Source organism: Oncorhynchus masou, chromosome 20, assembly GCF_036934945.1.
Source record: "Oncorhynchus masou masou isolate Uvic2021 chromosome 20, UVic_Omas_1.1, whole genome shotgun sequence".
NCBI lineage: Eukaryota > Metazoa > Chordata > Actinopteri > Salmoniformes > Salmonidae > Oncorhynchus > Oncorhynchus masou.
In genome coordinates, this window is record NC_088231.1 from 13868806 (window position 1) to 13881741 (window position 12936).

Genomic DNA, 12936 nt, shown 5'->3' on the forward strand with positions numbered 1-12936 from the left:
TTGTTCTGTGTTGTTGTTTCAGTGGTACATGATGACCATGGTGGTTGGTGGTTGTTGTTTCAGTGGTACATGATGACCATGGTGGTTAAGTTGTTCTGTGTTGTTTCAGTGGTACATGGTGACCATGGTGGTTAAGTTGTTCTGTGTTGTTTCAGTGGTACATGATGGGTGGTTAAGTTGTTCTGTGTTGTTGTTTCATGACATGACCATGGTGGTTAAGTTGTTCTGTGTTGTTGTTTCAGTGGTACATGATAACCATGGTGGTTAAGTTGTTCTGTGTTGTTGTTTCAGTGGTACATGATAACCATGGTGGTTAAGTTGTTCTGTGTTGTTGTTTCAGTGGTACATGATGACCATGGTGGTTAAGTTGTTGTTGTTTCAGTGGTACATGATGACCATGGTGGTTAAGTTGTTCTGTGTTGTTGTTTCAGTGGTACATGATGACCATGGTGGTTAAGTTGTTCTGTGTTGTTGTTTCAGTGGTACATGATGACCATGGTGGTTAAGTTGTTCTGTGTTGTTGTTTCAGTGGTACATGGTGACCATGGTGGTTGTTGTTTCAGTGGTACATGGTGACCATGGTGGTTAAGTTGTTCTGTGTTGTTGTTTCAGTGGTACATGGTGACCATGGTGGTTGTTGTTTCAGTGGTACATGGTGACCATGGTGGTTAACTTGTTGTGTGTTGTTGTTTCAGTGGTACATGATAACCATGGTGGTTAACTTGTTGTGTGTTGTTGTTTCAGTGGTACATGATAACCATGGTGGTTAACTTGTTGTGTGTTGTTGTTTCAGTGGTACATGATAACCATGGTGGTTAACTTGTTGTGTGTTGTTTCAGTGGTACATGGTGACCATGGTGGTTAAGTTGTTGTGTGTTGTTGTTTCAGTGGTACATGATAACCATGGTGGTTAACTTGTGTGTTGTTGTTTGTGGTACATGGCGACCATGGTGGTTGTTGTTTCAGTGGTACATGATGACCATGGTGGTTAACTTGTTGTGTGTCGTTGTTTCAGTGGTACATGGTGACCATCGTTCACATCTACAACCGCTGGAAGAACAGTGAGATCAGCTGCTATGTCAATGGAGAGCTCGCCTCCTACGGAGAAATCACCTGGTTCGTCAACACCAGCGACGTAAGTAGCAATCAATCGATCCATACTATACTGATCATCATTGTTATAATGTTATTCCTGTAGTAATCACAAATCACAAAAAATCACTCTACTATCACACATCAATTTTTACCCAGGTATTCTGTGTAATGGAATACAGCTGAAGCTAGAAGTTGTGCTAGTGGTTGTTATGCATGCGTATAACCAAAAGTATATTTTGATGCCAATTATCAATCAAAACATTTCTCTGAAGTCATCAATCAATCAACAAGAAAGCCTTGAAGCTGTCCATCCAGAACTCTTCAATTTGAACCATTGTGCTTTGCATAAAAAAGTTTCCACACAAAGACTTATGGTATATGTTGTGATTGATATACCATGGAGACCCATTGTTACTGCAGTACAGGTTGTTAGAAGAGGACAGCACCTCCCCACAGGCCCCACTCTTTCTGATTGATATAATCACTGTCTCAGCTGACAGAGGGCTCAGGGGTGAAACCACTCCCTTTATCTCTCTGCCTCTCTCTCTCTGTCTCTCTCTCTGTCTCTCTCTCTGTCTGCCTCTCTCTCTGTCTCTCTCTCTGTCTCTCTCTCTGTCTCTCTCTCTCTCTCTCTCTCTCTCTCTCTCTCTCTCTGTCTCTCTCTCTGTCTCTCTCTCTCTCTCTCTCTCTGTCTCTCTCTCTGTCTCTGTCTCTGTCTCTCTCTCTCTGTCTCTCTCTCTCTCTCTCTCTCTCTCTCTGTCTCTCTCTCTCTCTCTGTCTCTCTCTCTCTCTCTCTGTCTCTCTCTCTCTCTGTCTCTGTCTCTCTCTGTCTCTCTGTCTCCCCCCACATGGATGGAACTCTCTGTCTCTCTGTCTCTCTCTGTGTCTCTCTCTCTCTCTGTCTCTCTCTCTCTGTCTCTCTCTCTCTCTGTCTCTCTCTCTCTGTCTCTCTCTGTCTCTCTCTGTCTCTCTGTCTCCCCCCCACATGGATGGAACTGGGTCTGTAACAGGGGAGGGAGCTGAGTGGCATAATGAGTTATGTAGCTGAAGATATACTCGTATGTATGAGATTCTGTCATGGTTCTCCAGAATGCTTTTTCTCTCTCTCTCGTGCGAAAACAATATTCTCACGTCAGCTTTTAGCCAAATGAAGATGCTTTTCTAATGCAATCCTCTTGCCGTTACAGTGTCACAGAGGGCCTTGACACCCTACAGTAGATATGGCTGATTGAGATATCTCTCCCTCCTTGATAACAATGCTCAGCTCATCCCATGCCTATTTACACATGCTCTAGGAAACATACATTTCTATTCATCTGTTCCCTTCTGTATGTTCTCTGTATGCCGATGGTGTGTGGATTCACACTCATTCATGCTGTTTGAGTTGTCATAGTTCTCTTTATTAACGCTTGTTCAATTCTCCTTCCCTGTTTCCTTCCTTGTTTCCTTCCTCCCTCCCTTCAGACTTTCGACAAGTGTTTCCTGGGTTCGTCAGAGACGGCGGACGCCAACCGTGTGTTCTGTGGTCAGATGGGGGCGGTGTATCTGTTTGGCGAGGCCCTCAGTGCAGCCCAGATCCTGGCCATCTACCAGCTGGGGCCTGGTTACAAGGTAGGTAGAGGCAAAGCCCAGTCATCATGCAGTATTCAGTAGTCCCACTATTCCAAAACGCCCTGACATTTGGATACCCCAATAGATCAAACAAGGAAGGTCTGCACTCATCAATTTGATGTGAAACATTAATGATTGAGGATCTTCCTCCTTTCTCCTATCATTAATTATTTCAAGATACACTACAGACTATCACTAGTAGTGTGTGAACCGGACAGAAAAATATAAATGAAAGTCACACTCAAGTCTCCTGCCTGTCACTCGCGACCTCTCTGCCATCTCTCTCAGGGCACGTTCAAGTACAAGGCTGAGAGTGACCTCCTGTTTGCTGAGCACCACAAGACCCTACTGTACGACGGCAAGCTGTCCTCTGGCATCTCCTTCTCCTACAACCCCCGCGCCACCGACGCTCAGCTGTGCCTGGAGTCCTCCCCCAAGGACAACGCCTCCATCTTCGTCCACTCGCCACACGCACTCATGCTGCAGGTACACACACACACACACACACACACACACACACACACACACACACACACACACACACACACACACACACACACACACACACACACACACACACACACACACACAGACAGTTGTAGACATAAACGCAGACAGACAGACGCAGACATAAACGCTCACACACACACACACATAGAAATGTGGTTTTGGCAATTCTACTGCACCAGAATGTAAACCATCTAAGCTAGAAGTCACCTATTTTGAATGTTATATTGTATTTGTGCATCTCTGAGTGATGTTCTATCGATTCCCTGTGTCATGACTTCATTGCCATTATTGCCATTCTAGCAGGCAGAAGTCCGTCTTGTAAGACGTAGCACCGTGATAGTCACTCTCACTGCACTGGAAGTTAATAGGAATAGGACTTTTAGATCGCCAAGATGTCTATCATACATGTCAGATTTCAATACTGGCCAAAGTCATCATTTGGGAGGATATCCTACCTCTACAATTGTGTAATTTTACGGAGGGTCTAGCACAGTTTTCCCATTTGCCTGCCTCTTTAGTCCAGAGTGCATTGCATGGTGCCGTTGTCATAGAGATTAGAGAAAGGAGATAGGAATCCAACGAGTCTGCTGGTTGGGAACGTATCCAACTCCTTGTCCCAGAATCACCCAGAATGCACCGCGCGGTCCATTGATGTAGCATGGGCACCGTTTCCCATCTCCTCAAAAGTATATCTGCCGGTGCGAATTTCAGACTCCACTCGGTGAGGCACATATACATAGACTTTAAATCACTGGCTACTTTAATAATGGAACACTAGTCACTTTAATAATGTTAACGTATTTTCCATTCCTCATCTGTTATGTATGTACTGTATTCTATCCTATTCTACTGTATCTTAGTCTATGCATTCCTCATCTGTTATGTATGTACTGTATTCTATCCTATTCTACTGTATCTTAGTCTATGCATTCCTCATCTGTTATGTATGTACTGTATTCTATACTACTGTATCTTAGTCTATGCATTCCCCATCTGTTATGTATGTACTGTATTCTATCCTATTCTACTGTATCTTAGTCTATGCATTCCTCATCTGTTATGTATGTACTGTATTCTATCCTATTCTACTGTATCTTAGTCTATGCATTCCTCATCTGTTATGTATGTACTGTATTCTATCCTATTCTACTGTATCTTAGTCTATGCATTCCTCATCTGTTATGTATGTACTGTATTCTATCCTATTCTACTGTATCTTAGTCTATGCATTCCCAATCTGTTATGTATGTACTGTATTCTATCCTATTCTACTGTATCTTAGTCTATGCATTCCTCATCTGTTATGTATGTACTGTATTCTATACTACTGTATCTTAGTCTATGCATTCCTCATCTGTTATGCATATCTGTATGTATGTACTGTATTCTATCCTATTCTACTGTATCTTAGTCTATGCATTCCTCATCTGTTATGTATGTACTGTATTCTATCCTATTCTACTGTATCTTATCTATGCATTCCTCATCTGTTATGTATGTACTGTATTCGATCCTATTCTACTGTATCTTAGTCTATGCATTCCCCATCTGTTATGTATGTACTGTATTCTATCCTATTCTACTGTATCTTAGTCTATGCATTCCTCATCTGTTATGTATGTACTGTATTCTATCCTATTCTACTGTTATCTTATTCTATCTATGCTTAGTCTATGCATTCCTCATCTGTTATGTATGTACTGTATTCTCTGTTATCCTATTCTACTGTATCTTAGTCTATGCATTCCTCATCTGTTATGTATGTACTGTATTCTATCCTATTACTGTATCTTAGTCTATGCATTCCTCTGTTATCTGTTATGTATGTACTCTGTATTCTGTATCCTATACTACTGTATCTTAGTCTATGCATTCCTCATCTGTTATGTATGTACTGTATTCTATCCTATTCTACTGTATCTTAGTCTATGCATTCCTCATCTGTTATGTATCTACTGTATTCCTCATCTGTTATGTATGTACTGTATTCTATTCTACTGTATCTTAGTCTATGCATTCCTCATCTGTTATGTATGTACTGTATTCTATCCTATTCTACTGTATCTTAGTCTATGCATTCCTCATCTGTATTCTATATTCTACTGTATGTCTATGCTTCCTCATCTGTATTCTATCCTATTCTACTGTATCTTAGTCTATGCATTCCCAATCTGTTATGTATGTACTGTATTCTATCCTTCTCTACTGTATCTTAGTCTATGCATTCCTCATCTGTTATGTATGTACTGTATTCTATACTACTGTATCTTAGTCTATGCATTCCTCATCTGTTATGTATGTACTGTATTCTATCCTATTCTACTGTATCTTAGTCTATGCATTCCTCATCTGTTATGTATGTACTGTATTCTATACTACTGTATCTTAGTCTATGCATTCCTCATCTGTTATGTATGTACTGTATTCTATACTACTGTATCTTAGTCTATGCATCCTATTGTATGTATGTACTGTATCTTAGTATCTTAGTCTATGCATTCCTCATCTGTTATGTATGTACTGTATTCTATCCTATTCTACTGTATCTTAGTCTATGCATTCCCATCTGTCTATGTACATTCCCTATTCTATCTTAGTTATGTATGTATGTACTGTATTCTATCCTATTCTACTGTATCTTAGTCTATGCATTCCTCATCTGTTATGTATGTACTGTATTCTATCCTATTCTACTGTATCTTAGTCTATGTTATGTATGTACATTCCTCATCTTAGTCTATGCATTCCCCATCTGTTATGTATGTACTGTATTCTATCCTATTCTACTGTATCTTAGTCTATGCATTCCTCATCTGTATGTATGTACTGTATTCTATCCTATTCTACTGTATCTTAGTCTATGCATTCCTCATCTGTTATGTATGTACTGTATTCTATACTACTGTATCTTAGTCTATGCATTCCCCATCTGTTATGTATGTACTGTATTCTATCCTATTCTACTGTATCTTAGTCTATGCATTCCTCATCTGTTATGTATGTATGCTGTATTCTATCCTATTCTACTGTATCTTAGTCTATGCATTCCTCATCTGTTATGTATGTACTGTATTCTATCCTATTCTACTGTATCTTAGTCTATGCATTCCTCATCTGTTATGTATGTACTGTATTCTATCCTTTCTACTGTATCTTAGTCTATGCATTCTCATCTGTTATGTATGTACTGTATTCTATATGCTACTGTATCTTAGTCTATGCATTCCTCATCTGTTATGTATGTACTGTATTCTATCCTATTCTACTGTATCTTAGTTATGTATGTACTATGCATTTCCTCATCTGTTATGTATGTACTGTATTCTATCCTATCTTAGTCTACTTCCTCATCTGTATCTTAGTCTATGCATTCCTTCATCTGTTATGTATGTACTGTATTCTATCCTATTCTACTGTATCTTAGTCTATGCATTCCCCATCTGTTATGTATGTACTGTATTCTATCCTATTCTACTGTATCTTAGTCTATGCATTCCTCATCTGTTATGTATGTACTGTATTCTGTCCTATTCTACTGTATCTTAGTCTATGCATTCCTCATCTGTTATGTATGTACTGTATTCTATCCTATACTACTGTATCTTAGTCTATGCATTCCTCATCTGTTATGTATGTACTGTATTCTATCCTATTCTACTGTATCTTAGTCTATGCATTCCTCATCTGTTATGTATGTACTGTATTCTATCCTATTCTACTGTATCTTAGTCTATGCATTCCTCATCTGTTATGTATGTACTGTATTCTATCCTATTCTACTGTATCTTAGTCTATGCATTCCTCATCTGTTATGTATGTACTGTATTCTATCCTATTCTACTGTATCTTAGTCTATGCATTCCTCATCTGTTATGTATGTACTGTATTCTATCCTATTCTACTGTATCTTAGTCTATCTGCATTCCTGTATCATCTGTTATGTATGTACTGTATTCTATCCTATTCTACTGTATCTTAGTCTATGCATTCCTCATCTGTTATGTATGTACTGTATTCTATCCTATTCTACTGTATCTTAGTCTATGCATTCCCAATCTGTTATGTATGTACTGTATTCTATCCTATGCATTCCTCATCTGTTATCTTAGTCTATGCATTCCCTCATCTGTTATGTATGTACTGTATTCTATCCTATTCTACTGTATCTTAGTCTATGCATTCCCCATCTGTTATGTATGTACTGTATTCTATCCTATTCTACTGTATCTTAGTCTATGCATTCCCAATCTGTTATGTATGTACTGTATTCTATCCTATTATACTGTATCTTAGTCTATGCATTCCTCATCTGTTATGTATGTACTGTATTCTATCCTATTCTACTGTATCTTAGTCTATGCATTCCTCATCTGTTATGTGTATGTACTGTATTCTATCCTATTCTACTGTATCTTAGTCTATGCATTCCTCTGTTATCTGTTATGTATGTTATGTATGTACTGTATTCTATCCTATTCTACTGTATCTTAGTCTATGCATTCCTCATCTGTTATGTATGTACTGTATTCTATCCTATTCTACTGTATCTTAGTCTATGCATTCCTCATCTGTTATGTATGTACTGTATTCTATCTGTATCTATTTCTACTGTATCTTAGTCTTAGTGCATTCCTCATCTGTTATGTATGTACTGTATTCTATCCTATTCTACTGTATCTTAGTCTATGCATTCCTCTGTTATCTGTTATGTATGTATCTGTATGTCTATCTATCTATTCTATCTTAGTCTATCTTAGTCTATGCATTCCTATGCATCTGTTATGTATGTACTGTATTCTATCCTATTCTACTGTATCTTAGTCTATGCATTCCTCATCTGTTATGTATGTACTGTATTCTATCCTATTCTACTGTATCTTAGTCTATGCATTCCTCATCTGTTATGTATGTACTGTATTCTATCCTATTCTACTGTATCTTAGTCTATGCATTCCTCATCTGTTATGTATGTACTGTATTCTATACTACTGTATCTTAGTCTATGCATTCCCCATCTGTTATGTATGTACTGTATTCTATCCTATTCTACTGTATCTTAGTCTATGCATTCCTCATCTGTTATGTATGTACTGTATTCTATCCTATTCTACTGTATCTTAGTCTATGCATTCCTCATCTGTTATGTATGTACTGTATTCTATCCTTCTCTACTGTATCTTAGTCTATGCCACTCTGACATTGCTCATCCAAATAGTTATATATTCTTAATTCCATTTCTGTACTTTAAATTTGTTTGTATTGTTTTTGAAATTGTTAGATATGACTTGTTAGATATTACTGCACTGTTGTCTCTAGAAACACAAGCGTTTCGCTCCACCCACAATAACATCTGCTAAACACGTGTATGTGACCAATACAATTTGATTTGACATCAATCTGCAGGTTGAACATAGTGAGGTTGTTGTCTCCTACATTGATAGTGCAGTTTGTTTAGGGGATTTTACACCAAACTAGCTACTTCACATGCTTATTTTGCGTTTGGTATTATTGTGTGTTGCTACGTTTGCTAGCTAGCTATCCAACCAGCCCGTAGAGAGCATTGCATTGTGGATTTTGTAGTAAACTTGAGCTACAACAGACTTCCACAACAATTTTCCATGTTGCTACCAAACTTATAACTTATAAAGCTAAAATGAAACATTTGTTCACAAAAAATATTGTTCTCACATAGTGGTGTTATTTAACACTGTGTAAACGAAAGGAATGAGTGTTTTTGGGTGGATTGTTCCTTTAAGATAGAGATGAGAATGAACCACTCTGCACCTGGCTGGCTCGCAGGCTGGGAACAGAACACTACCCTGTTCTTATTACAGAATTAGATCTGCCAACCAGTCGTTTCTATATTGAACCAAGGTGGTGTTTTCTTTAAGCACTTTATTATATTATACAATACTTTATTTGACCTTGTAGTTACTGAGGATGATGAGTTAATTTATTTACGAGGTAAAGTAAATTGGCACGTTCTGGTGGCTACTTGTAACCATGTAAGTTCCAGGTAGCAACAACTAGATGACAAGTACTGTAATGAAATTGCTTCACAAATGTATTTCTCTCCAACTCATTAAAATCCATATTTTTGACTTTCTTTATCGCAGAAGGTCAACTGCACACCTGATTTAAATGCACATTAGGAAGACCTTGGCAACACACACACACACACACACACACACACACACACACACACACACACACACACACAGACCCCATCTCCTTATAGACTAATAGTTTCCTATATTATTCCTCATTCCCACCCTCTATTTAGGTCAACATGTTTAGTATTTGTTTGCACATTGTCAGTATTCCATACATGGACGTGTGTCTGTAGCTTAGTGTCCTCTACGTATGTGTTCACAATGACTATTGGCTTGTTTAGTTGGTAGATGGAACCGTAAACACACTAGGAAAAGGGCCTTGCTCATAAGAGCACATTTAGCTGCTGTGGGATCTGACTGTAAGAAAACACGAAAATATTCTATCCACAGAACTCATTTAGCAAAACCCTCATCAGGGTTAACAGACTAGACACCTGAGCCATGTTGCCTCAGAGACTAACTCAACGTCGCGGTAATGCGCACGCCACTCAGCCCGTCACCGTTAGCGACAGGTGTAATAGTGCTGTAAAGGAGACAGATGTTCAGAGGCGTTGTACTGTGTTTTCAACACCACACCAGATGTACAAGGGAGAAATGGGACACCGCCTCCAATCCGTGTTGTTATCCACCTGAGACGAAAGCAGAAGCAGACCGACAAGACACAGCCTTTGTCTCCAGTCCATAGGGTTCTGATTCTACCGTATTTCTCTCTTCAAAAGTAGTGCATTCTATTTCTACCCCTGATCCTTGTGTATGTATTCCTCTCTTCTTCAGGATGTGAAGGCTGTGGTGACCCACTCGGTCCAGAGTGCCATCCACTCCATCGGGGGAGTGCAGGTCCTCTTCCCCCTGTTTGCACAGCTGGATCACCTCCAGCACACCAGCGATGAACTGGACACCTCTGTCTGGTAGTGGACTACTGTCTTTTTCTATTTGTCGATTGATTGACTTTATTAAGTTATTTTAAAATACTGTACACATCTGTGCGTAGCCATGTGGGAGAAAGTGTATTGTGTTGGTGGGGGTGGTGTTTGAACATCACCCTGCAGCCTGGAGTATTTTGCTTTTCACTAAGTAGAAGTTGTTTTGTTCATTCAATGGATTCAACCATGCATGATGGCAGCGCAAATGACAATCACAAGGTTGTCTTGTCCTACTCACTAAAACCTGGATACCAGCGGTGAATATTAGTGCCATAGTCCTTGAGTGATGTTCTCAATCATGGCTTTGTCTGCCCTCAAGGGGAAGGTGTTGCATAGATTGTGTTCTCACAGCAGAATGGTAGAATGGCGACACCCTCATTATTTTAGACAATGGCTATAGGATATACCCTGTAAGGGGCAAGTCTTACTCAGCAACTAACCACTCTCCCTCTCACCCCCCCCCCAGTTGCACTTTGCTGTCCTTTGTGATGGAGCTGCTGAAGAACTCTGTGGCTATGCAAGAGCAGGTCCTGGCTTGCAAGGGCTTCCTGGTCATCGGTTACACCCTGGAGAAGGTGAGAGACGTGATACACACACCCACCCCCCTCGCCAGAGACACATTCACACTCTGCAGTCTTCCTCTCGTCCGTCCTAATTGCTGTTCTGTGCTGAAATCGAAAGGTGGATAATATGATTTCCCAGCACTCTGTCCATTACATCAGAGAGGAGCAGATAGTGAGCTGTCTGTCCTTCAGCCTCAGTGCTGTGCCCTCCAATTCCATACTGCATTTGTCTGTTCTGAGACCAGTGCTAAACGCCCCTACATCTGGTAGCTTGTTGATTGTGTCTGCGTGTGTGTGGTCAGGTATATAGGTTACTCTAAAAGTCTATTTACATCTATGGCCCTAATTGCTTAGCTGCATTTAGAGGTCACAGCTGACAGTGGGCTTGTTAGACACAGAGTTAACCTGATTCACCTTTCTGTCTGTGGGTGTCCTCTGCTCCCTCCCTTCCTCCTCCCTCCTCTGTAGTCTTCCAAGGTGCATGTGACTCGGTCCGTGCTGGACATCGTGCTGGCCTTCGCCCGTTACCTCAGCAACCTGCAGAACGGCGTCCTGCTGCTCAAGCAGCTGTGTGACCACATCCTGTTCAACCCTGCCATCTGGATCCATGCCCCTGCCAAGGTAAGAGAGGAGAGGTACTGGCACAGGGCAGCAGGTAGACGCATGCACGGTGACACACACATGCACGGTGACACACAGTCAAGGACACAGTTGTGCAAGCAGGTAGGCACATGAAGGCACACACACATGCACGGACACATTTGACGTGTAGACAGGCAAACACACACACACACCCATCCACCTCTGTCCATCCCACCATCATCCTTTCATACTCTGTTCCTTGTGTCTCTCCTCCTTGTGTCTCTCCTCCAGTACATGAGAGCGACAGCCCACCGTTCAGTAGGTTAGGCTATTGGATTTTATTTCTGCCTCACCTCATGCTGGGTTTTTCACCTCAAATCAAATCACATGCGCCGAATGCAGACCTTACAGTGAAATGCTTACTTACAAGCCCTTAACCAACAATGCAGTTTTAAGAAAAATAAGTAATAGATAAGTGGAAAAAAATATATATAATAATAATAATATACGAAGTAACATCATTCAAGAGCTGTAGTAAAATAACAATAGCGAGGCTATATACAGGGGGTACCGGTACAGAGTCAATGTGCGGGGGCATCGGTTAGTCGAGTGTGTGTGTTCTTACGTGTGTGTGTGTGTGTGTGTGTGTGTGCATGCATTCACCCCCCAGGTGCAGTTGGTGTTGTACACCTACCTGTCGACCGAGTTCATCAGCACGGTGACCATCTACAACGCCATCCGCAGGGTGGGCACGGTACTGCAGGTCATGCACACGCTCAAGTACTACTACTGGGTCGTCAACCCCCAGGACCGCAGCGGAGTCACGCCCAAGGGCCTCGGTAAGAGAACACACACATGCCTCCCTACACACACACACACACACACACACACGCACTCTTTCATATTTCCATTAAAACACACTTTTCTACACACACTGATACAGACTGATACCTCTCCTCCCCCAGACCAGTGTTGTTGTAGTGTTGCCATGGAAGTTGAACATCCAGTCCTTTGTGTCCCCTGCAGAATGTGCTTTCCTGTCCTTCTTGTACCTCTGTTGTCTGCTAAACCTAGAATAAACATGTTGTAATGTCTACCTACAGCTGTGCACTCTGCATCGCGTCCTAAATTACATCCTTTTTCAGACCTTCTCTAATGACTTTGTCCCTGTGTGTGTGATTGTGTGTGTGTGTGTGTTTGTGTGTGTCTGTGTGTGTAGACGGTCCGAGACCCAATCAGAAGGAGATCCACTCTCTCAGAGCTTTTCTGCTGCTGTTTGTGAAACAACTCATAATGAAGGTTAGTGTGTATGTAATGACAATCTCGTATGATATTAAAAATAATATATATATATATTTGGCTTTTTACACCTAATGTTAATCTACAATAACTATGATCGGTGAAGAGTTAGATTTATATTTTGCACTCTCTATTTTCAGGATTACGGAGTGAAGGAAGATGAGCTTCAGAGTATTCTCAACTACCTGCTCACCATGCATGAGGTTACAACTAAAAGATCCTTCAACATATCATGTCCTA

General features: G+C 40.6%; 1 protein-coding gene across 4 annotated transcripts in view; it reads left to right on the plus strand.

The window, feature by feature from the left end:
• LOC135506995 (lipopolysaccharide-responsive and beige-like anchor protein) overlaps window positions 1-12936 on the plus strand; it is a 373235-nt gene that overhangs the window by 70727 nt on the left and 289572 nt on the right. For all 4 annotated transcript variants that reach the window (XM_064926445.1, XM_064926448.1, XM_064926447.1 and 1 more), the window contains exons 8-16: window positions 1016-1135; window positions 2560-2706; window positions 2995-3192; window positions 10104-10237; window positions 10719-10827; window positions 11284-11436; window positions 12068-12236; window positions 12617-12696; window positions 12837-12899. In XM_064926445.1, coding sequence (XP_064782517.1) covers window positions 1016-1135; window positions 2560-2706; window positions 2995-3192; window positions 10104-10237; window positions 10719-10827; window positions 11284-11436; window positions 12068-12236; window positions 12617-12696; window positions 12837-12899 — 1173 coding nt within the window. The remainder of the gene's footprint in view (window positions 1-1015; window positions 1136-2559; window positions 2707-2994; window positions 3193-10103; window positions 10238-10718; window positions 10828-11283; window positions 11437-12067; window positions 12237-12616; window positions 12697-12836; window positions 12900-12936) is intronic.